At 35.8% G+C, this 25,493-nt stretch overlaps 1 protein-coding gene across 2 annotated transcripts; it reads left to right on the top strand.

The window, feature by feature from the left end:
* Positions 1–2,042: 2,042 nt before the first annotated feature.
* LOC132756707 (uncharacterized) lies at positions 2,043–23,175 on the top strand. 2 transcript variants are annotated; one of them, XM_060747945.1, is made up of 15 exons: positions 2,043–2,146; positions 5,142–5,618; positions 5,945–5,992; positions 9,369–9,569; positions 10,434–10,517; positions 13,748–13,858; positions 14,430–14,615; positions 14,858–15,064; positions 15,698–15,847; positions 16,209–16,310; positions 17,650–17,747; positions 19,577–19,771; positions 21,615–21,717; positions 21,888–21,979; positions 22,351–23,175. In XM_060747945.1, the coding sequence occupies exons 1-15, from the start codon at positions 2,098–2,100 to the stop codon at positions 22,420–22,422; spliced, it is 2,175 nt and encodes a 724-aa protein (XP_060603928.1). In that variant the 5' UTR covers positions 2,043–2,097; the 3' UTR covers positions 22,423–23,175. The 2 variants fall into 2 exon arrangements, with proteins under 2 accessions (XP_060603928.1, XP_060603856.1); XM_060747873.1 differs by having other exon boundaries at positions 5,142–5,624.
* The last annotated feature ends 2,318 nt before the right edge of the window (positions 23,176–25,493 follow it).

Here is a 25,493-nt window from a genome sequence, read left to right as displayed (position 1 = left end):
TATATGTAATTTTAATTACTTATCGTTATGTTTTCATTAATAAAAAAGAAGCGTTTCATAGTAAGCGTGTAAATATATTAGTAGATCAGTTCAATGCCTATCTAGACCCTCTCTAGTCTAACGTAATTGTTGTGCTATATGTTTTAGTGATGTCCGCAATATGCTGATGTAATACTCATTGTTGTTATGGACATCGACCTTATTTTTTCATTTCAACAATGAGTCTTTCTAAACTAAAGTTTATATATAGAGATAATTTAAAAAAATTCACTGAAGTTTGGTACGGTTTTTTCTGGTATTTTTTTTTAAAATTAAAAATATTTACCTATGAGTAAAATATAGTTAATGCAATTTGATTTCATATTATTTTGAATATTCACATTACACAAACTGACAGTTTCGTATGAATACAAATTTTGGGGTCTGTAGAATATTTTGTTTTTAAAAAAATCCTGATTTAACGACAAAACTGGTTGATTTTTTGAGCATTCCAATATAAATGTACATTAGATTCTGGTGCAGGAGTTTGCAAAAATCGCATAACATTGACTCACCATATTATATTTAAAGAGTTTTTCAATTGATGTGGCAAATAATGCATAAGATATTTATACTGAAAACTTCGAAAGTCTGGTATCAATCGTTATGTTTATTATTTTGATGGAATATATTTTTTCAATTCAAAGATTACCTGAGAGTTCAGCTTCCCTTTGTTTTCTTGATGATTGTTTTTGTTTTGTTGTTATTTCTTTTGAATAATGCTAGTATAAATAAATCGGAAGGTTTTAATTTGCGGTTTTAATTTATCAATTAAGTAGTTTATTAGCTTTGTATTGTATCTTCAGATTTTAGTTTTTTTTTTTTTCATTCTGTTGGTATGCATTTTTGAGTTGATGATAGTTTAAAAAGTTGATTTGGCTATGAACATAAAGGTTTTGGATTTTCGTTAAAGCTATAATAATTGTTTTTTCTATAATCGTGTATTATATGTTCGATAAACATTACGCCCTTTCCATCCATTCACAGAAAACAAATGGTTTGTTACTTAGTTTTATATTCGTATAGGTTTTTTTTATATACTAATAAGTCATCTTACAGGGCACGAGATGAAGTGATGCGTTTTAGATTTTTTAGCTATAAAGTTTGAGTGTGATATATAACGGAGTTTGCATGACTGGAGATGCATCAAAAATCATTTATGTTCATTTTTTTATAGAATAGCTCACTTATCCTTGCATATCGTGGCTACTTTCTTTTAAAAGACACTTAAAAATAGATAGTCCTCGACTGGGATTTGAAACGCCAGCCTCTCACACCCCTAAACGAGCATTACCGCTGCACCACGGGTAAGTTATATTGAAGAAAGCTGAATAAATCAAATAATTCCTAATTTGAATTTCCATTTCGGGTTTTGTAATCTTTATTATTTTCACGATAAACCTGTTTGTTTAACACTGAATTTAAATAATATTAGCAAAAATCTTTCTCGCCAAAACAGTCCGACATGTATATATTTCCACTACTCGACAGTCAGATTTATTTGTTTATTACGCTCTAAAGTATTCGGTAATTGACATTGGCTAAAGGGCATTTTTATATGATTAAAACCCGCGTAATTTGTGATTGTGCATTTATTGACAATTCTATAAGCAACGTACTTTTAAATTTTGGGAATGCAATGTAAATTGTTGGATATTGTAGAAAAATAAAAACATTTTCCTTTCTTTTACATCGCTAGTTTTAAGCTGCTTGAGAACTACTTGTTGTTAGGACTTGTTGTGAAATTTTATGAAGATTGAATTATTTTTTATTCACTGCAGTGGTTTTTAATCAATACTTAATATAATATAAAATTACTATATTTAATTTCTGTTGATATCATGTGCAAAGTCAAATATCTTTATGAATTAATATATGATCTTGTTTCTCATTTAAGGCAGTGGGCCACTATACTTGATGAACTATGACTGGTGGTCAAATGTCACGGGTCCACCTATGAAAAACTTCACTACTCGAGCAGAAACTGGGAACAGTGGCGGAGTCACCTTCCCTAGAGAAGGGGAGGGGGATTTACATTTGAAAACCGTAGTAACAGGAATGATTACAGATCCAGTTGTTTTTGGCCGTCGTGACCGCAATGATACAGGTATATAATATCTCTGCGATATGTCTTTTTACAGCATATTTTTAATTATGTTTTCCTCATTTTTGAGGAGAACATATTGGCTTTGCCTTCGCCATCTGTCGTCTGTCTGTCTGTCTGTCCGTCCGTCCGTCGGTCGTCCCGCATTCAGCGTGTTCGGCTTTCACAGGTCAGAGTGCTGGCCGGATTCCAATGGAACTTCACAGGAGTGATCAGTACCATCCCTATTTTGTGCATATCGCCAAGCATGTTTGGGTGCACAAGATGGTCACCAGAGCTATGAATAGAAAAATCTTGTCCGGATTTCACAGGTCTAACAGTTACTGCTGGCGGGATTTCAATGAAACTTCATAGGAGTGATCATGACCATTTCGCTTTGCTGCAAAAAATGGCTACCAGAGCTTTAATTATAAAAATCTTGTCCGGCTTTCACAGGTCAAACTGCTTGCTGGATTTCAATGACACTTCACAGGAGTGATCAGTGCCATCCCTATTTATGCATATCGCCGTCATGTTCCGCTTTGCTGCACAAATTGGCCACCAGAGCTTTAAATATAAAAATATTGTCCGGCTTTCACAGGTCAAACTGCTGTCCGGATTTCAATGAAATTTTACAGAGTTATATACCATCCTTGTGTGCATGTTGCGGGTCAGTTTCCGTTGGCTGCCATTGCACAGAGCAAATAGAAAAAATTGTATGGTTCGTGGGGTCACTGCTGTGGGATTCTATGAAACTTCATAAAAGTGATTGTTACCATCCTTAGTTGGGCACATCGCTCAAACGTTCCGTTCCGCTGCACAAAAGGCCACCAGAGCTATAAATAGAAAAGTCGTGTCCGGCTTTCACAGGTCAAACTGCTGGTGGCATTTCAATGAAACTTCACAGGAGTGATCAGTTGATGTTGTTGTTTTAGTTTTATTTATACTGGGCGCCGGTTTCCTATATGTCTCAGATTATCGGCCTCTGTTACGATTGCTGATCGTAGAGCCTGCAACGGAGGACTTAATTCGCTTGCAACGTCGTCGATCGTAGAGCCGCGACGGAGGTCTTCTCATGCTGTCGTTCGTCGTAGACCCTTCGCCGTTGGTAATGTCACACCAGCTAAGTGACCTAACTAGGTCACCCATCTGGTGTGACCTATGCCTTCCGAGCGACGTGCACGCCGCGAACGGAAGTCGGAAGGGAGTGATCAGTATCATCCCTAAGTTGTGTATATAGACGGCATGTTCCACTTCGCTTCACAAAATGGCCGTAAGAGCTATACATAGGCTGTCAAATGTCAAACTGTTGGCGGGATTTTGACCAAAATTCACAGAGTGATCAGTGCAGTACCATTCCTTTTTTATGAGATGTAAGTTTTTGTGACCAAAAAAAAAACCTTCAAGTTTCTCTTGATTCCATGTGCAAAGTGAAATTATCTACATGAATGATCTTGAAAATGCCTATCATTTCCTTCTTTATTATGCTCCCCGAAAAATTTCGGGGGAGCATATAGTCGTCGGGTTGTCCGTCCGTCCGTCAGTCCGTCCGTACGTACGTCCCGAATTCGTGTCCGGCCCATAACTTTGTTATTTGAAGTCGGATTTTAAAACTATTTCACAGAAATGATAACCATATTGAGACGACGTGTCGCGTGCAACATTTGGCTCGCTACCTTGACCGGTCTATAACTTCATTATTTGAAGTCGGATTTTAAAAATATTTCACAGAAATGATCACCATATTAAGACGACGTATCGCGCGCAACATTTGGGTCGCTACCTTGAAGGTCAAGGTCACAGCATGACCTTGCAGCGAAATCGTGTCCGGCCCATAACTTTGTTATTTGAAGTCGGATTTTAAAACTTTTTCACAGAAATGATCACCTTATTGATACGACGTGTCGTGCGCAACATTTGCCTCGCTACCTTGAAGGTCAAGGTCACAGCATGACCTTGCATCAAAATTGTGTCCGGTCCATAATTTCATTATTTGAAGTCGGATTTTAAAAATATTTCACAGAAATGATCACCATATTAAGACGACATGTCGCGCGTAGCATTTGGGTTGCTACCTTGAAGGTCAAGGTCACAGCATGACCTTGCAGCAAAAGTGTGTCCGGCCCATAACTTTGTTATTTGAAGTCGGATTATAAAACTTTTTCACAGAAATGATCACCATATTGAGACGAAGTGTCGAGCGCACCATTTGGGTTGCTACCTTGAAGGTCAAGGTCACAGCATGACCTTGCAGCAAAATCATGTCCGGCCCTTAACTTTGTTATTTGAAGTTGGATTTTACAACAATTTCACAAAAACGATCACCATATTGAGACAATGTGTCGTGCACAACATTTGGGTTATTTTTACACTTTGAACTTTGTCTGTGACATAACTCTGACAACACTACAAGAGGTATACCTTCCTGTGTCCAAAACCTGTTCGGGGAGCATCACCCGGTTCAACCGGCTCTTGTTTGTCCAAAATATGTTCATCTACGTCTCAATCTACTAAACACTCTTTCCATTTTTTGCACTCCAACATTGCATGTTATTCTTTATGAAGACCATACTTTACCTGCGGATTCCAACACTTCTATTCTCGCCGCTAAAAGATACTATAAGATTCTAAATGTAAGATACTAGTTACAACATAGTGTTCACAGATACAATGTATGAAACTTCCATTTTTCTTACATGAAGTTCTTACAAAAACAATTGTAAATGAATTAATTTATTTTATATAGATACATCCACAAATTCCTTTCTACATTGTATTTATAATTTTCTATCAGTTGCATACATACTTGTATTTTTTTTCTCTCTCTTTATAGGGTATAATTCATAATAAGCTATGCATTATTTGTACGTATTGCTTTTGTTAAAGGAGAGGACTACCATGAGTTATTGTAGCTCTCGGTCCAATTCCTTTCTGCTTAAATTGTAAATTATTAACATGTATATATTACCTTGAATTAAAATATGTTTAAACCAATATATGATCTTTGATCTGATTTTAGGCAGTATACTTGATGCAATAATGACTGGTGGGTCAAATGTCACGAGTCCACCTTCTATGACAAACTTCACTTTTCAAGCAATGACAAACTTCACTACTCAAGCAATGACAAACTTCACTACTCAAGCAATGACAAACTTCACTACTCGAGCAGAAACTGGAAGAGTGACCGGAGACACCTTCCCTAAAAAATGGGACAGGGGATTTAGATTTGAAGACCGTGGTACCGGAATGGTTGACCGTGGAACAGGAAAAATTGACCGCGGTACAGGAATGGTTGACCGTGGTACAGGAATGGTTGACCGTGGTACAGGAAAAATTGACCGCGGTACAGGAATGGTTGACCGTGGTACAGGAAAAATTGACCGCGGTACAGGAATTGTTGACCGTGGTACAGGAAAAATTGACCGCGGTACGGGAATGGTTGACCGTGCTATGGGGACAGGTCCAGTTGGTTTCGGCCGACGTGACCGCAATGGTACAGGTACATTATCCCTACAATACATGTATTTACTGAATAGTTCGATTTCGACATTATCCAAGTATCAAAGATTTTACGTAAAAAAACGTTCATTTTTTAAACATTTTGGATCAATTAAAATCATTTTAAATTCGTAAATGCCACTCCTTGCATTTTAATTGTCTTATTGTTGATATATTAAAAATCGTATAGCAGACGATAACATTTTGATAGATATGACTATTTATATATCTCTGTAATTACCAACAATTATGATATATTTTATATTATATTTTGTTAATAGGATAAAGTTAAAACAAGTTTTAATGTTTACTCTTTTACAGTTCTGTCTCCAGGCCTAGCGTCTATAGAGCAAAGACGTTTGAATCGACGTAAGTGTCACAACAATAAAACTTTATTTTTGGTTATGGTTAGAATATTCATTAAACATAAATACTTATATACTGTGCAACCTCCCCTTACGGTCACCTCTCGACAACAGCCAACTCCTTACAACAGCCAGTTTTAATTCCCCATCATAACTTTCATCAACGGCCAACTCTCAACTCCCACCAATAACGACTTATTTTTCCTGACAAAATATATAAATACCATTCGAACGACCTCCAAACTTTTTGACTGGTTTAACCGTATCGGATTCTCCCCCACATGTATGTTATGTAATAGAAAGAGCATCGTAACACGAGGTTATCTGATTTGTACGAGGGGGCGTAGCCCCCTAGTATTAATCAGATTGCCGAGTGTTTTGATATTCTTTCTCTTTTGTATCATAGTCAAACATAAAACACGTTCCCTGTTGTCATAATATGAAACCCCAGAAAAAAGTAACCAATGAAATAACATCTGAATATGATATTTCTGTCGCTTTCCCTTTCTCTGCCGTCACAATAAGTAAACGCCAGCAAAAATGAGCCAATCAATGGGCATGCTCTGGAGTGCGGGTGCCTATATATGCATTCCGGTAAACGCACTGTGCATGTATATGTATTCGATTTAACTCTTACACATTTTCAACAGAAAGTTCCCCAAACTATGATACAACTTTGTATTTAATAGATACTGAACAAGAAATTTCATTCCAGTCCGCATGAATATAAAATCATGAAGGTTTAAAAGATCAAACTTTTTTTCGACAGCATCAACAATTTTTTAGGTTATGAATACATATACTATTCAACCTTTGCTAAGCACCATATATGTTTGAGTGTGAATATTGTTCGGGATAGTTTTATTAACGCCGAACGAAAGGTTTTAAATGTTGATTTACTGTTTAAAGGACGACTTTATCCCTATAAATGATTTATACACCAATTTTGTGCTAGAGAAGAGGATTACCCCTTTTTATTGAAATTTCAAAACATGCAGCGTGTTTTCCAAATTTGTTAAATTGTTTGCTTTTTTGTTTACAGTTTAAGACTTAATACCGTGTATGTGACCCGTTACTATCAATGAAAGCTTGGCAGCGCCTTTTTATACTCCCTTTTTAGCTCGACTTTTCTATGAAAAGGGGAGCTATCCTACTCGCCCCGGCGTCGGCGTCGGCGTCGGCGTTAGCGTTGGCGTCACACCTTGGTTAAGTTTTTCGTACCACCCCACTTTATTTCAGAAGTATTACAAGTATGGCTTTGAAACTTACCATACTTGTTCACCATCATAACCTCCATCTACAGACAAGAGTACATAACTCTGTCAAGGTTTTTGACAGAATTATGGCCCTTTTTTGACTTAGAAAGTGTATTGAGCTTGGTTAAGTTTTTTGTACCACCTCACTTTATTTCAAAACCATTGGAGGTATTGCTTTGAAACTGACCATACTTGTTTACCATCACGACCTTCATCAACAGACAAGAGGACATAACTCTGTCAAGGTTTTTGACAGAATTATGCCCCTTTTTGACTTAGAAAATACATTGAATATGGGTAAAATCCACTTATTGCCTTAACCCTTTGAGATATTGCTTTGAAACTTTTAATGCTATTTCACATCATTACCCCCATCTGTACGCAAGAGAAGGTAACTCTGTCAAGGATTTGTTTTAAAAATTAAGGCCTTTTATCGACTTAGAATCTTGGTTAAGTTTTTAGTACCAGTCCACTTTTTGACTGAACTGTTTGAGATATTAATTTGAAAGTTGGAATACTTGTTTACCATCATGGTCCCAAAACATGGGCAGGAGAAGGTAATTCTGTTAAGGATTTTATTTGAATTATGGCCCTTTTTGACTTAGAAACTCAGTTAAGATTTTCATTCTTGTCCACTTGTTGACTTAACCATTTGAGATATTACTTTGGAAGTTGGAGTTCTTATGTGCCATCATGAGACCTATCTGTAAGCAAGAGAAGATAACTCTGTGAAAATGTTTCTTGATTTGTACTTAGAAATTCCTTGTTAAAGTCTTGTGTGCCCTTAACTGTCAAAGTTTTGTTTTATAGGCAAGCACTAAAAAAGTCGAGCGCGCTGTCCTTCTGACAGCTCTTGTTTGGTTTCTGGTCGTTCTAACGGGTATGGCTACCCATTCTTGAACCAACATGGCTCCAAGCTCCTGGGTGGTTCTGGATTGCAGCTGACGAGCTGAAATTATAACCTGCAACTCATTCCACATGTCTTCTATTGGATTTATATCAGGTGAGCGAGCTGACAAGTCCATGCGCTCAATAGACTCCCTTTCTAGGTAGTCCTGGACCACCCTGACCCTATTGGGGCGAGCATTATCGACCATTAGAATGAACTGATCGCCTACTGCTCCAGCATACAGCCTGACCTGGTTGTCTAAGATGTCGACTATATATCGCTGCAAGGTCTTCTCGTCTGCATTTTACCTTCATGCAGCGTTCTACGTACCGTCTGCGTGGAAACACAGACCCCGGACATTTCGAAGGGAAGTTGCTGTCGAAAACCTTGCACGACATGTCTGAACGACCAAAAACCGGTCCTGAGCTGGTGTTCTGACCCTTTGCTGACCTCAAGCATGCCCCTGGCGGGTGTACCGCTATCTCATCCAGGCTCTGGTAAAGACGGTGTGGTGTACACCAAGCGCCGCACAAACCTGGCGGAAGGTGCCCTCCCGCTGCACAATCCCTACAGCCCTCCATAACTCTGTATCTCTCAAATGCCGCCTAATGTTAGCATCTGCCATATCAAAGTGATAGATGTAAGAAATGTATGCCGCTGAATGCCAATAAGCTGGTAATGTCGTCGTTTAACAAAAGACATGTGATTGTACACCGCATTAAAAACATAAATATTAGGGTGCATGCTTTCCATGCTACCAAGACGAGTTGAAACGGATTAGTCAACACGGATTCATGTCAGTGAATATCTCAAAACATTTCTGAATCAGAATTGTCAAAAATTGGAAAGAAATCTATAATAAAATATAAAAATTACCATATGGTGCTAAGCTAAAGTTAAGTAGTTTATATACAGATGATAACCACTTGAAAAGGTCCTGTTTTCCCAATTTGTTATGTCTTTACAACCCTGCATACTTCAATGACATAATTAATGTTTCTTCCGTGACAAAAACGTTCCAGGCCAGTTTTGGACTGTCCGACTGTTGGCTGTTGAAGGGAGGTTGCACTGCAGTTAATTAAAATAAATTAGATATAATAATAAGGTGATATAACATGTTTTGTACAGTTTGTAAAGTTTATTTTATAATGTTACGTACGATCAATTTATAAATTATAATTATGATTAATATTTTTGTGTTTAAACTCGAACATTATCTTGTATCTTGATTTTAGTTTGCGCGGAGAAATGTAAAACTGAGCATTGTTACCTGGCCGACGAATTAGACTGTCGTAATTTTATAAATTGTCAGCAGGACACGAGAAGTAGTTATCATGCTACACTACAGCCATGCGCATTCGGGACATATTGGGCTGGACTTCAGTTACAACAGAAAATTACGTGTGATGTTCCAACAGAAGTAGTGTGCAATAGAGGTAGTTTATCAATTCAATACTTGTTTGTTTTTTCAGGTTTTGTTTAGAATTTCAATTGTGTACATAAAACAAATTGGTTATATCTGAAGTAATGAGCAAAAAACATTGAAAGTTTGTTGGACAAGTTAGTACAAACCGTTTCTTTACAAACCAATGTAAAACTGGAAATGTCTATGTGATGTTTACTGTCATCAACGGTCAAGCTGCAGTCACACTTACATTTCGACAGAGCCCCGGAAGACGTCCGGGGTGATCCGGGAATGACCGGGGTACGGGTTACATCCGTGACTCTGCCGGCAACGTCTGTGATGACCAGGGAACATCCGGCATTCGACCCCGAATGGAATAATATTTAATATCAAGGGGTGATCCGGGAAGTATAGTTTTACCGGCATCATCCTTAGCTCTGCCGGGAACGACCGGGGTTACACCGGGGAAGCACTGTAGCTCTGCCGGCACAAACTGGGGATGATCCGGGGTATTATATAGCCGGTAGAGCTACGGTAGAGCCCCGGTGAATGCCGGCAGCGACATGGTAAATCATGCCAGAGCCCCGGAGGATGCCGGCAGAGCCCCGGAGAATGACGATGAAGCTACGGTTGACCCTGTTAGATCCTCGGCAAAACCCTTTCTCATTTCCCTTCTTTCCAATCTTTTAAAAATCATCATGAATCTTGGTTGTGCGGGTTATTTTCTTAACAATAAAACAATCATGAACGGTATGATATTAACTATCGAGTGTACAAAATAATTTAATACATATTTATATTAATATCGGCACTTTTACCAATAATATACAGTATACCGGTATTACATTCATTTCTTTTTTGAAACACTATTGAATTTAGTATACAACTATTTTAGATTACTGTGGCGGTCTAGCCAGCGGTGCAAAGTACGACAACCCTGACGGGAACTGTAAAACATACTGGGATTGTGGAATAGACGGTACTTGTTTCATTCTATTTAATTAAAATAAATACATTGCCTATGTTTTTATGAAGAAACAGCTTCAATCAAATGGAACTTTAAACCGTGGTAAGGGTTGATAGAGGGACAGTTAACTGAGGTACAGTTTTGATAGAGGGACATTTTATCGAGGTACGGTTGATAGAGGGACATTTAACCGAGGTACAGGTTTAATAGAGGGACAGTTAACTGAGGTACAGTTTTTATAAAGGGACATTTTATCGAGGTACGGTTTGATAGAAGGACATTTATCTGAGGTACAGGTTTGATAGAGGGACATTTAACTGAGGTACAGGTTTGATAGAGGGACATTTAACTGAGGTACAGGTTTTATAGAGGGACATTTAACTGAGGTACGGGTTTGATAGAAGGACATTTAACTGAGATACAGGTTTGATAGAGGGACATTTAACCGAGGTACAGGTTTGATAGAGGAACATTTAACCGAGGTACAGGTTTGATAGAGGGACATTTTATCGAGGTACGGGTTTGATAGAAAGACATTTAACTGAGGTACAGGTTTGATAGAGGGACATTTAACTGAGGTACAGGTTTGATAGAGGGACATTTAACTGAGGTACAGGTTTTATAGAGGGACATTTAACTGAGGTACGGGTTTGAAAGAAGGACATTTAACTGAGATACAGTTTTGATAGAGGGACACTTAACTGATGTACAGGTTTGATAGAGGGACATTTAACTGAGGTACAGGTATTATAGAGAGACATTTAACTGAGGTACGGATTTGAAAGAAAGACATTTAACTGAGATACAGGTTTGATAGAGGGACATTTAACCGAGGTACAGGATTGATAGAGGGACATTTTATCGAGGTACGGTTTGATAGAAGGACATTTAACTGAGGTACAGGTTTGATAGAGGGACATTTAACTGAGGTACAGGTTTGATAGAGGAACACTTAACTGAGGTACAGGGTTAATAGACGGACATTTAACTGAGGTACGGTTTGATAGAAGGACATTTAACCGAGGTACAGGTTTTATAGAGGGACATTTAACTGAGGTACAGGTTTTATAGAGGGACATATAACTGAGGTACAGGTTTGATAGAGGGACATTTAACTGAGGTACGGGTTTGATAGAAGGACATGTAACTGAGATACAGGTTTAATAGGGGGACATTTACCCGATGTACAGGTTTGAAAGAGGGACATTCAACCGAGGTACAGGTTTGATAGGACATTTAACTGTGGTACAGGTTTGATAGAGGGACATTTAACTGAGGTACATGTTCGATAGAGGGACATTTAACCGATGTACAGGTTTGAAAGAGGGACATTTAACCGAGGTACAGATTTGATAGAGGGACATTTAACTGAGGTACAGGTTTGATAGAGGGGCATTTAACTGAGGTACAGGTTTGATAGAGGGACATTTAACTGAGGTACAGTTTTGACAGAGGGACATTTAAACGAGGTACAGGTTTGATAGAGGGGTATTTAATTGAGGTACAGTTTGTAGAGGGACATTTAACCGAGGTACAGGTTTGATAGAGGAACATTTAACTGAGGTACAGTTTGATAGAGGGACTGTTAACCGGGGTACAGGTTTGATAGAGCGACATTTAACTGAGGTACAGGATTGATAGACGGACATTTAACTGAGGTACAGGTTTGATAGAGGGACATTTAACCGAGATACGGGGTTGTGATACTGGGACTTTTACTGAAGAACGGGTTGATTGGGGAACATTCACCGCGGTACAGGTTGATAGATTGAGATATTACAGAGGGACGGGTTGATAGGGGGACTTTTATCGTGGTATGGGTAAATAGAAGGACTTTTAACCGTGGTGCGTGTAGATAGGTGACGTTAAACAACGGTACAAGTTGATAGGGTGACTTTTACCGTGCTACGGGTTGAAAAGGGAACTTTTACTGTGGTACAGGTGGATAGGGGGACTTTAAACTGGGGTACGGATTGAAAGAGGGACTTTTACCGAGGTACGGGTTGATTGGGGGACTTCTGCCGTAGTACGGGTTGATTGGGGACATTTAATCGAGGTACGGTTCGATAAGGGTTTTTTTCATGGTTACGGGTTGATAGGGTGACATTTAACCGAGATACGGGTTGATAGGGGCACTTTCACCGTGGTACGGGTTGATATATGGAGATATTACAGAGGAATGAATTGATAGTGGGACTTTTAACCAAGGTACGGGTTGATAGGGGGACTTTTACCGTGGTTAAGGTTGATAGTGGGACTTTTAACTGTGGTACGGGCTGGTGATAGAGGGAATTCTACCGTGGTACAGGTTGATGAAGGGACTCGTACCGAGGTACGTGTTGATAGGGGAACTTTAACCGAGATACGGGTTGAAAGGGGAACCTTTAACCAAGGTACGGTTTGAAAGGGTGACTTGTACCGAGGTACGGGTTGATAAGGGAACTTTCATCGAGGTTCGGGTTGATAGGGGGGGTTTATCGTGGCATTGGTTGATAGAGGGATGATTAAGTTATCCGAGGTACGGGATGAAACTGAAACCAAGTTATATATAGTTGATAGTGAAAACTTTTAACAGAACTGGGGGATACTAAGGGACTTTCACCGGGGAACGGATTATAGGGGACTTTAAACCAAGGTACGGGTTGATAGGGGACCTTTACCGAGGTACAGGCTAATAGGGGGACTGTTACCGTCGTACGGGTTGACAAGGGGATTTTAACCGAGATATGGGTTGACATGGGGACATTTTAACGTGGTACAGGTTGATAGAGGGACATTTACTGAGGTACAGGTTGAAAGGGAGCCTTTAAGCAAAAGTACGGGTTGGTACGGGCTGATTGAGAAACTTAAAACCGAGTTACGGGTTGATAGGGGGTCTGGAAGAATGATCTCAAATTTTGCAAAAAAAGTTATTCATCCAGACCTACATTAAATGGAACATTAATCTCAAAACATTATTACCATTTGCATCATATCAAAAAAAACTTTGTGGAGTTCCTTTAAAATAACCGGTTGTTACTGTTATTATGTAACTCCCGATAAACACACTTGCTACAAAATAGTTTGACCGGATGAATATAACTTTAATTCATGGCTTCAAAAAATTTTCAGAGCATGATGATGTCTCTTATAAAATATATAATACCTCAAATAGCGGACGAATCTTCACTAACTATAGATTGACCTTAAGTTAAAAAGATGTAATTGTAAGGCTACAATGATTTGTTACTTTTTAATTACAGGTAAACCAAAACCTAGATGTTGTAAAGATGGCTTCAGATTTGATAACAAAAGGAACGAGTGTGTCCAAGATCTACTTGGCAGGTGTCATGATAAATGCCCAATTAAAAAAGGTATTTCCAAAATATCTTAAATGAATAGTTCTTCTATATCAAAACCATATATTATTTTTAGGCAAAATGTGAAAATACGTAGTAACTGCATAGCGATCATGAGTTTGATCGGCACTGGTGGTATTAGAAGAATCGGTTGCCGTCGGCAGGTTAAAGGTTGAATACACATATAATAACATATAAGTTAAAAATCTGTCAGTGCCTCACCAAATTGAGGAAAATTATACATATGTGAAAAAAGAACTAACAGTTTAACATTACACTTCTCTAGCTATTATATGAATCGTAAACAAATGTACGATAAATTTACATGTAAATAGCTATATTTATATTATAAGTAATTTCTATCTATAAGCGGAAGACAATGTTAGCCATTTTACCCAATCGTATGAATTCTTCACATTAATATCAAGTTTTATAAAGTTACTAAATGTTTGATCAGAGATAAAAGAGTTTGAATCTCTTTTAAACGCTTATTCACTAATGGCATTTCGTAGTGATCTTTCCAGAACACAATTCTTTAAATATAACAAATACATGTGCAAACATATATTTTATTATCCCTATACAGACGCATGCGTTGGTAAAGGCAACCAGACAGAATTTTTTGATGATGGAAATTGCGTTACATTTTGGGATTGCGAAGACTTTACCCCACATCCGGTTTGCTGCCCTGAAGGTCAAGGCTATGATGCTGTTAGAGGCTGTATCAATAATCCTTTATGCAAGGACATATGCCCTGACCAGTACAAACCCGGTTTGTTGTGTTTGTTCTTACATATGTTTTTACATTTGTATTCAAAACAATTATAACCTTTTTACGAGCCGCTTAAAGATTTTCTTCCTTTACATTGCAAAACTTAATATAAGGTTATTATACATTGATGTATACGTTGTTATTGGACGTGTACACAGCTGTCAAACCTTTATTGGACGAGGCAAAAGTCGAGTCGTACAGATGTTCAAATATTTCATTTCTTTTGTGCTTCCATTATACAGATATCTGTCTTCGACCAAACGTGGAGAAGTATTCACTGTTAGATGGATCTTGTAGAACATACATGAGATGTAACGCTGTCGAAGGTGATGAACGCTGGTGTTGCCCATCAAATTTCGTGTTTGATGGAAATACACAATCATGTATTGAGAAAACCCCAGATATGAATCTAAAATGCTCAGACTTGTGCCCTCCTGGTTTCAAAGAAGGTTTGTTCAACTTATTTTATAATTGTGTATACATAGCTGAAATTGGTGGCGATAAAGACGATGTATTTTTTATTCTGCGTTCAGATTCTTATACACGTGATACAGAACGAGTTCTTTACAGAAATAGCAATTAACATGCACACCTTCCTCTCCGGGGAGATAGAAATATCAGCAACCATTCACAATACATATATATTACAATAAAAACATTATTAAGGCAAATATTGAACGAAAACTTGGTGTTTTTAAGTAGACATTATAGCTAGAATATCTCCTTATTTTCAGCAAGTTGTACATACTTGCAACATTTCTTGTTGTTTTTTACATTTAAGGTGGGGAAATATTATCTTAATTGGTAATGCACAATTTGATTAAGGTCTGGACAATTAGTTATTTGCCTACACCGTTTTTCAGAATTACAAACTGTGTGAAATGACCCAAAATGAGAACATAGAAATTGCACGCACAAAAAAAAATCAATTTTCATTTTATTTCTGTGTAAATTCATTATCGCTGTGTATTTTAACATTTCAAGTGCGCCAGGTGATTTATGTAAGAATTTGAAATGATATATTTTATAATATTTCGGAGCACAGTGGATCTTCCTTTACTTACTGTGTTGTATATTTTTAGTGTGTCCACTTAGACCAGCTTTTAACGAATCAGATCATTTTCTGACGATTTCACATGGTATCGAAACAAAGATGCCATGTGCTCCGGGAACAGAATTTACCTTGCATGCATGTGGCTGCAGTTTACCAGTTGAAAACCCTCCAGATAACTGTATGTTATTTCGGTATTTATTGAATTGTTTTTAAACATGAATTTGTAAGTTGATTGGTTATATTGTACAATTAACTTTACTAAATAAAATATCATATTGTCATACATATACATTTGTACTGCCAGTAATAATAATAATAATAATAATAATGATACATTCTAAAATTGTGCAAGAAGAAATGGATATGCGATTGAAGCAAAACATTGCACGTAACATACACGAAATCAGTTTCGATGTTGAATAGTTTATTTTATGATACCCAAGATTAACTACAACAGATATAAAGAACTTGTTTGAAAAATGTCATTGATATAGGGTATAATTATATTACATATAGACCTGTATATATTATTATTTCAGCATGTGCCCTTGAACTTGATATATTGTTTGACGCCCCAACTTGGCACAGACTCGGCAGCCAGAGTGCTGTAAAGATAGAAAGTATTGGAACAATAGGGGAAGGTATGTTAAACTTTTGCACCAGACTTTCATCACATTTTACCACACAAACATGATAAGAGATGAATGTAAAACTTTGATATCCTGATCGCAATTTATTATAATATTTAACAGAATTTTAGAAGCCCTGACACATTCAGTGGTACCGTTATGACGCACAATTCCGAAGTAAATTCATTATTAATCCCCTTCCGCAAAGCGGAAAGGAGATTATAGGAATGGCCTCCGTCTGTCAGTCCGTCCGTCTATTCTTCTGCCAGTTCGTCCGTCCGTCCGTAACACTTTTGTGTCTGCTCCATAACTTTAAAAATCACTGATATTTTTTTAAAAAAACTTGGCACAAGTAATCACCAAAATGAGACGATGTGCGGAGCGCATTCATGGGGTTGCTACCCCCAAGGTCAAGGTCACACTTAAAGGTCAAATGTTAAAATGTCATCATTTCATAATAAAAGTCTACATTTCGTGTCCGCTCCATAACTTTTAAACCACTGAAATTACTTGTCACAACTGATCACCATTATAAGATGACGTGATAATTGGCTTACTACCCAAAGGGTCAAGGTCACACTTAAAGGAATTATGTGAAAAAATCTACATTTTGTATCAGCTTCATAACTTTTTAATTGCTGAAGTTTTTTTAAAAGATAACTTGGCACAATTGATCACCATTATAAGGAACATGTGCAGAACGCAATAATTGGGTTGCCACCCCCAATGTCAAGGTCACACTTAAAGGTCAAATGTATAAAAGTCTTAATTCCGTGTCCTCTCCATTATTTTAAAACCTTTGGGTTTTTTTAAATAGCTTGGCACAAATGATCACTATTATGAGAGAATGTGCTATCCCCAAGTGTTTAAAGGTGTACAATTAGTGTCCGCTCCATAACTTTAAAACCGCTGAAAGTTTTTTTAAAAATAACTTGGCATGAATGATCACCATTATGAGATGAAGTGGAGAGCACAATAATTGAATTGCTACACCCAAGGTCAAGGTCACACAGGTAAAATGTAAGAAAGTCTACTCCATAACATTTAAACCTCTGCAATGTTGTTAAGCTAACTTGGCAGAAATTTCACTGCGGAAGGGGATTTAGCAGTCCTTCAGACTGCCTTGTTTTACATTTTTAACAGTTCTTAGGTTCTTTATATATGAAGTTCTATATCTTTGTTTATACGTTTGTATAAAATTGATAAAATAATGAAGTGTGTTTGTTCTCAACATAGTGTGCATATTTTCACCGCTAGTTTTTACATGACTTCAAATGAACGACACAAATCTAAAGCGTTAAATTAAAAGGAGATATATCTGAAATGATGTAGATTTTATTCATTTTTACAGGGCCAAAACTGAATGGAAGAACTTCTTACAAATTCAATGGAGATTTATACTTCCGAACACCATTTTTCCAGTCTTCATATGAAAATCTTTTCATTAAGGTAAGGTATTATGTAAATAATCTTATAAGGAGCCGCAGGTTGAAGTTATTAAAGATGTCTATTTCTGTGACATCCTTTTTGAAAAGAGCGCCACAATGTGGCGCCAATTCTGCTTATCAAAGAACCATTTTTCGACAGGGCAGAACTTTTGTAGAACATAATATATAAATTAAAAAGTATGACACTCAAATTCAGCTCAACAGATGTGATCCAAATCTGACGGCTAATTATCCCCAGGAATACGCTCAAGTATCTTTTAAATTAAATTGTTTTTAAGTCTTTTTTTCTATTTGACAAATATTTTTTCTATAAATGATACCTTTAATAATCATGTCTTCCTTCTTTTGTCATGTTTGTCTATGCAGATTTTATTAAATTGTAATGATGAAGTCAGCGGTTCGACAAAACGAGTCGTTTTTAAATATTGTCGAAACCTCAAAAATTTAGATGACAATAGTTGCTAAGTAGATTTAACAAAGCTCACAATTTCCGTGCCTGTCAAACAGCTGGCTCCTGTTTTTTCTAATGCCCCTTTCTCCCTCCCCCCACGCATATAGTAATTGAACCGTTTGTCCGTCCGTCCTTACGAGGTTAACCTAAAACGACAGGTTGTATGTACCGATAGCTTCATAATTTACACAAAGTACAAAATACAAAGTTCATGATCTTGACAAGTTTCATAACTATGGCTTCTATTTTTTTCCAAGTATTGCCCTTTGCAGCAGTTTGAAAATGGGTATGGTTAATCTAAACCGGCAAGTTGGATTTATTTTATGTTCTATCTATACTAATAGCTTCATAATTTCAACACTTACTTATCAATACAAAGTATGAAATAGCCAAGTGAAATAACTGTGCCATCCATTTTTCCCCTGTTATTTTCCCCTTTTTCACTTTGAAAATAGGCCTTATATGGTCAACTTATTCCGCCAAATTGGTTTTATCTTAAATTTCTCCTAATAACTTCATATATTGATATTATATTGATAACTGCAATATTTGGTAGGTGGATACCTTCAAAAGGCCTTTTAATAATATTTTGTGGTTTAATGGGGCCAGGTTCAACTCATTAGTGTAAAAAATTAATTTATCCATTTTTGTTCATACAGTTCTTATTTTTAAATTGATGTAGTTCGTGTTTAATAGGAACACGCCTAGGGAGGTCGTCTTTCTTTTGGCTCAGTTAGGGGTCATTTGAGTTGAGGTCAAGGTCACCAATGTCAAAAAAAGATTTTGAAACTTTTACAGGTGTAATCTTATTGACTGATATATTTTATATTTGGTAGGAACATAAAATTTAGAAATCTTCTTTCTTTGAATGGGGTTAAAGGTCAGTTGGGTCAAGGTCACAAGTGCTAAAAATAGGTTTTTACACTTTTGCCCATACAGCCTTTATTTATTGGCAGATGTCTTTCATATTTGGCTGGAAGATAACTTGCATATAACTCTCTCTATTGATTGAGTAAGTGGTCAGCAAGTGAAGGTCAATGGTTCCAATAATAGATTTCTACAGATTTGCTTATACAGTCTTTATTTTTTGCCTGATGTTTTTCATATTTGATAGGATGATAACTTGCATAGATTTCTTCCTTTGGAATGAGTTATGGGTCATTTGGATAAAGGTCACCTGTGCTAAAAATAGAGTTTTACACCTTTGCTCATACAGCCTTTACTTATGGACAATATCTTTTGTATTGTTTGATATTTAAACTTGTTAGTTCTTTTATTATGATACTTTGTACGCGAACATGCCTATGAACTGGCGGATATTTCCTCTTCTATAGAATTTGTTGCATGCATTTACCATACAGTGGACTTGTTATTTTCAGCTTGTATATCTACCTGAAGCAGATGGCACCATTGGAAACTACAAGCAAATTCTCTTGTCAAACTGTATGAGAGTTGATCTTGGAGCCCCGTCTCTAGAACTGTATTTACAGAATAATGAGTTGATCCTTGAGCTGGCCACTGACGGAACACATCAAAACGCCCCTGGTTTAGCTGTTGGAAAAGTTCAATATACAGTAATACGATGATAATATATCTTACATTATGTCCTTTTTTCGTTTATTCACATTTATATATATTTTGAAAAGAAGCTAGGAAGCTTTTTAAATAAAATCCTATATGACATTTGTACTAAAGATGTATTAAGATACATTGTTGAGTACAATACTGAATTCTATTGCACAAGTATACAGCTGTCAAATCTATATTGGACGATGCGCTAGTTTTGCAGCTGTGTACGAATACGATAGAATCAGTATTGTTCTCAACCATGTTTAATGGCACCACTATTTTATGAGATTTTGAAGAACTTTGTTAATTTAAATACAATAAGACTTTGATATAGATTTTGAACTCTTGAATATAAAAACGATGCTAGATGGGTGTGCGATATGGATTTGATATGGACCTTTTGGACTCTTGAAAAGAAAATGAGACTCTAAGGATTGTAAAATGGATTTGATATAGAAATTTTTAACTATAGAAATGAAAACGAGGCATAATTGATAAGAATGGGTCCAATAATGAGTGGAACATCACGTGGTGCAAATGTTGAATGTCTATTGATTATATTTTATAAGGTCTGAAATAAAGTTTATTATAATTATCTAGCTCATATAGTGTACAATTGAATATAGCATATTGTATACATGTAGTTTATTCAACTCAAATATTGTACAGGGTAACTTAACACAAATATTGTATGGTTTAATCAAACATACATAATGTGCAGCTTAAACTAGCCCAATGACTGTACAGATTAATGTAACTTGCATATTGAACATGTTATAGTAGATTTACCTTGCTCATATTTTGTACAGTTCAACTAATTTATTTGATATTTGAGTACATTATAACTCCAATCACATACTGTACTGTCATTTTTTCATGTGATACATTTGACTGTTTTTCATATATAATATTGAATAATTGTAATACAGTGCATAAATTAACTATTATTATCAAAATACAGTTCAGTTTACAGTTGATCTTTTCACATAATTACATTGATACAAAGTTATAACCAAAAGTCAATAATGGAAAATGATATTATTATAAAAATTAATTCCATGAAAAGATAAATAGAAATAAGTGCTAGTGGAATTAAAATAGTATTCTTAGTAAAATTGATATTTAACACATCAATTTTAAGCATTTTAAAACTAAACAGCTGTTTTATCATAACCCTTTTAAGCTCACCTAAGCACAGTGGTCAGGTGTGAGCTTTTGTAATGGCAAAGCGTCCGTCGTTCCTCGTCTGTCGTCCATCGTTTTCCACAATTTCTTAAAACATCATCTCTTATACTGTTCAACAGATTTTGATCAAACTTTACAGAAATGATCCTCTACAGAAGTTATATAAAAATGGACCCGCCCTAAATGTCACCTAGTTTACATAGAATTGTATAGTAAAAATGTCTTACAGATTTTCTTTTCTGATAGTAAAATGACCAAGAGCTTTAATAATTAACAGGTAGCATCGCCTTGATGTCCTCTACAAAAAAAATAAATCATTCCCCTGAGGTCGAATTTGAATCTTGTCCCTGGGTTCCTTATATAGACTTACAGTATTTATAATTACAATATCAGGAGCTTAGATATTTGTCTTGAGGCATTCTATAGCGGAGATCTACAAATATTTAAAAGAATTATGGAGCTTGGGTAAAAAATGACCTCAAAATGAACATTAAAAACAAATAATGACCTTTACCAGCAATATATCTCAGGTGAGCGATCAAGGGTTTGTTGTGTAGTTAAGTCAAAGTATGTTATAATACGTCAGTCTCTTACATTTTAAATGTCCTGTTTTTATGTTTATGTTTATACAAGAGTATCCTTGATTTTGTATTCTCATTTAAGCCTGGAATGTGGAATACACTAACTGTCATTTACAATGGTCATGACGTGTACATGCTGAATGAAGGAACAGGATTACCTACCTTTGATAGAAAACCACTCACAGGTAATAACATCTAAAAATAGAATCTCCAACTGGTAAATATGTCAAAACTCGTGTGATATTTGTCTTTGGATCTAAATATTATTTTGTCAATAACAAAAAAGTCTCGCCACCATTTTTTTTATATTTTACATATACGTTTTTTTAACTTATGTTGTTCTTAATTAAAACAGGAGCTATCTCCGTGGCTGCTGAAGGGCTAGACTTTGGAGGATGTTACACACATAGAAACCGTGCCGAGGGATATATGGGTTCCTTAGCTGAGGTAAATTATACGCCCCTGTAAAATCATATTTAAAGAAGTTAAAAAAAATAAAATAAAAAAAGATTAGTTCGCTCTAGAACCGTTTATTTGTGTCTACGTTTCTTTATTTAGCTGAGGTAAATTATACGCCCGTTTAGAATTACATTTAAAATATTTTCAAAAAATGTCCTTTAGTTCACTCTAGAATATCAACGTTTCTTTATTAATTTGTTTAGCACATTGGAATACTTTTACTTAACTAAGATATGTGTATTTTACTTTGAGATTTCATTAGCGATATATTTAATGTATTTTTTCTTACATATATACGTACACACACGTCACAGAGTATGTGCTATTATCATTGTATATGTCATATCTTTATTTAACAGCTCCAGTTCTCCAAATGCTTGCACCAGAAGTGGATCGACACTTTCAACGCGAATCTCCCGGATCAGCCTTGATCCCCGTTCATAGTTTTTTTATTAGAAAACATATATAATTTCGTCATGCTACATACTTTTGAGCAATATATAGATCCATGTTCATGTAAAATTTTATGTTGAAACAGTTTTATTAACCGACATAACATCGGTGTAATGTATCATTAGCATCATTTGATACAGCATTTACATATAACAAGGTTTAATTGTTTTATATATTCACGAATTTTATTATATATTTTTTTGAATATAACAAGTTACAAGTATTTTATATACATGTATTTAGAAACTGTTAATTCTATAATTTGACAATTTTTCACATGAATCTAATCTTTAGTTACACATATTAGTAAGTTTGCCATACCAGTCCTACGATTCCATTCAAATGCTTCAAAGATTGAAAGTATTTTATGTAAAGATGGTGAAAGGACGTCAGTTTTTATTAAATTATAATTAGTATTTATTAGCATTTGAGAAAATCTGCTAACTGTTATTTGACGAAAATGAAAACTGAAAGTATTTTTATCATATCTAACTGTTAGTTTTACATCACTCGCATTCTATTGAATACTTAAATAATAAAGAATAGCGATTAGAACTTTCAATAATCCTTCCTGAAATATCTAAAATTAGCATATCATATTGTATACAGTGTAATATCAACTCATATTGTTTATTTAGAGAGAGGTTACAACATTATGACACAATATGTATCACTATAATTATTATAACATATTCACAAACTAATGCATAATAAACTGCTGTACTAAAATGTCACGTGTTTGTTTTATCTTCCAATAATATATAGTATGAGGTTATTATACATTATTGAGTACAATACTGAATATAAAAAAAAAGGTAAAGGTCTTGTTTATTATAGTGTCACCCCTACTGAAAGGGCCAGCCATTTTGACTTATGAGACACCTTTTGCTTGCATACCATGTACCTCCCGATTCCTACCACTATATATATTAGCCACAGAGTACACAGCTGTCCAAGCGCTTAATCGAGTCTGATATAAATTTTGCAGCTGTGCACGAGTCCAATAGAATCAATCGTGTTAAATGACCTCTTTATTTTACACCATTATGTTTGGCATTTTGACAGAACTTAGTTACTTCAATTACAATAAGTATTTGATATGGATTTCGGGCCCTCAAAAAATGAAAACAAGCATAATTATATGGGGTGTGATATGGATTTTTTATGTACCTTTCCGAACTCTGGAAATGAAAACGAGGCTATATGGGGTGTGATATAGATTTGATATGGACATTTTGGACACTGGAAATTAAAACGACGTTGAATTAATAAGATTGGATCCTAAACATAACGTGTTGCGAAGATATTAATAAACATTACTGGAATCGGGCTAATATGTTTATTGAAAGAATGAGCGTCTAAAGGGAGACAACATGCTTTCATATACTGACATAAAGTTATACATACTGGCCTCCCCGGAATATTACAGAGGTGCGTATCATTTGAAAATAGCATAGTGTAATATAATTTACATTGGTATATAGTCTCTGAATTATATTTTAGAATTGGGAAGATTTGACCACACTCGAACATCCCTGTGGGTCTGTGGCACTGTATCAGATATTTTTACATGGCAGTTCAATTCTTCTCCTATACTTTCTATCACATTTAGGTTTTGGAGACTGTAATGTCCATCACATTTACGTTGTTTCTAAAATGTTTAGATTTAGTGTCACTTTTGTTGTATACTAGTAAGACATCGTGTATTTTAAGTTTAATGAGGGTACACCCGACCTTTCAGGCACTGAGAGTACGGACCCCGCTAGTATTAAGACATCTTATAGAATTCGTAATCCTGTGTTTGTTCTTTTGACACGGGCAAGCTCCTAGTGTTGGTATTCAGCGTTATTTAAGAAATAATATATCCCAAACTGTGATTTTATTGCTCAATAACATCACTGTTTGGAGTTCGGATGCGGGGAATTATATCACGAGGGCGTAGCCCGAGTGATATAATGATGCGCATCCGAACGACACACAGTGATGCTATCAAGCAATAAAATCACCGATTTGGATATATTATTTCGATTCTAACACATCAACAAATAAATGCTGCCCGTACATGATAATTAGCTAAATTGCGCCTGATTTGTGTCCGTACTTATTGTCAGCGCGTCACATTTTAAGTAGTTACGTCACGTGTATAATGATTACGTCACATGTCTAAATATAGAACGTCAAACAGTGATTTTATAGCATAATATTAAACACACACTTTCTGTTCTTCTATGTACAATAGGGAAAAATGCGGGTCGTGTTAGAATTTCCGTTAATGAACACAACGTTACTGTCAACAGTCTCGAGTAACGTACGAAGGATGTTCAAGGACGGACAAGTCTACCCCTTAAATTTTATGTACGATTCATGTTATGCTGTAAAAGAATAATTATCACAGCTATCGTCATTTTGCAACATTAATTTGAATTTTCACGCACGTTCACAATTTAGGGCAGCTGTGTTAAATTTGTGTTTGTTTTGACATATAATCCCATATCTCTAAGCTGTTTCATTGACAAATTTTGCATGATGGGACCAATAATGATGCACATATATGCACACTTACAAAAATGTGATATGTGTATTAAATAAAGATTAAATATTTACTGAATGTTAGTTTGTGATATTTTGTTACTCGTTCTCGTCTAAACGGTAGCTAAATCAGATTCAAACTAAAAATTGAAAATTATTGGAACAAATTATAGATGAAAAACGTATATTCTGTTAAAATTAATTGCATGTACTTTTTAAGTACAGAAGTATCATAAGTTCCCTGACTAATATATCAACGATAGAATTTATTTGTGAAAAAAATCTTCATGCAAACTAAGTTTAGTTCTTTCATTGGAAATAACAAAGGGTACTCAAAGTTAAGCTCAAAATATCGTTGGGTTTATCTTTTTTGTTTGCTGTGTATGCGTCCGTGCGCGTATGCGTGCGTGCGTTCATGTGTGTGTGTGTGTGTGTGCTTGTCCGCATGTGCGAGCATGCGTGTATATATGTGTGTATGTTGTTTTACTTTCATCAAACCTAACAATATATCTAATAATTC

This window comes from Ruditapes philippinarum, unplaced genomic scaffold, assembly GCF_026571515.1.
Source record: "Ruditapes philippinarum isolate M1 unplaced genomic scaffold, ASM2657151v2 ctg4972_1_1_1_1, whole genome shotgun sequence".
Lineage (NCBI taxonomy): Eukaryota > Metazoa > Mollusca > Bivalvia > Venerida > Veneridae > Ruditapes > Ruditapes philippinarum.
The sequence above is the reverse complement of the archived record's forward strand: the minus strand, read 5'-3'. Positions and strand labels throughout refer to the sequence as shown.

What these genes read in the sequence shown, in the direction of transcription:
- LOC132756707 (XM_060747873.1), top strand. Translation starts at nt 2,098, where the DNA reads ATGATTACAGATCCAGTTGTTTTTGGCCGTCGTGACCGCAATGATACA. An exon ending in TAAATGCCCAATTAAAAAAG is followed by an intron (nt 13,859 to 14,429) that starts GTATTTCCAAAA and finishes ATCCCTATACAG; the next exon opens with ACGCATGCGTTGGTAAAGGC. An exon ending in TATTGGAACAATAGGGGAAG is followed by an intron (nt 16,311 to 17,649) that starts GTATGTTAAACT and finishes TCATTTTTACAG; the next exon opens with GGCCAAAACTGAATGGAAGA.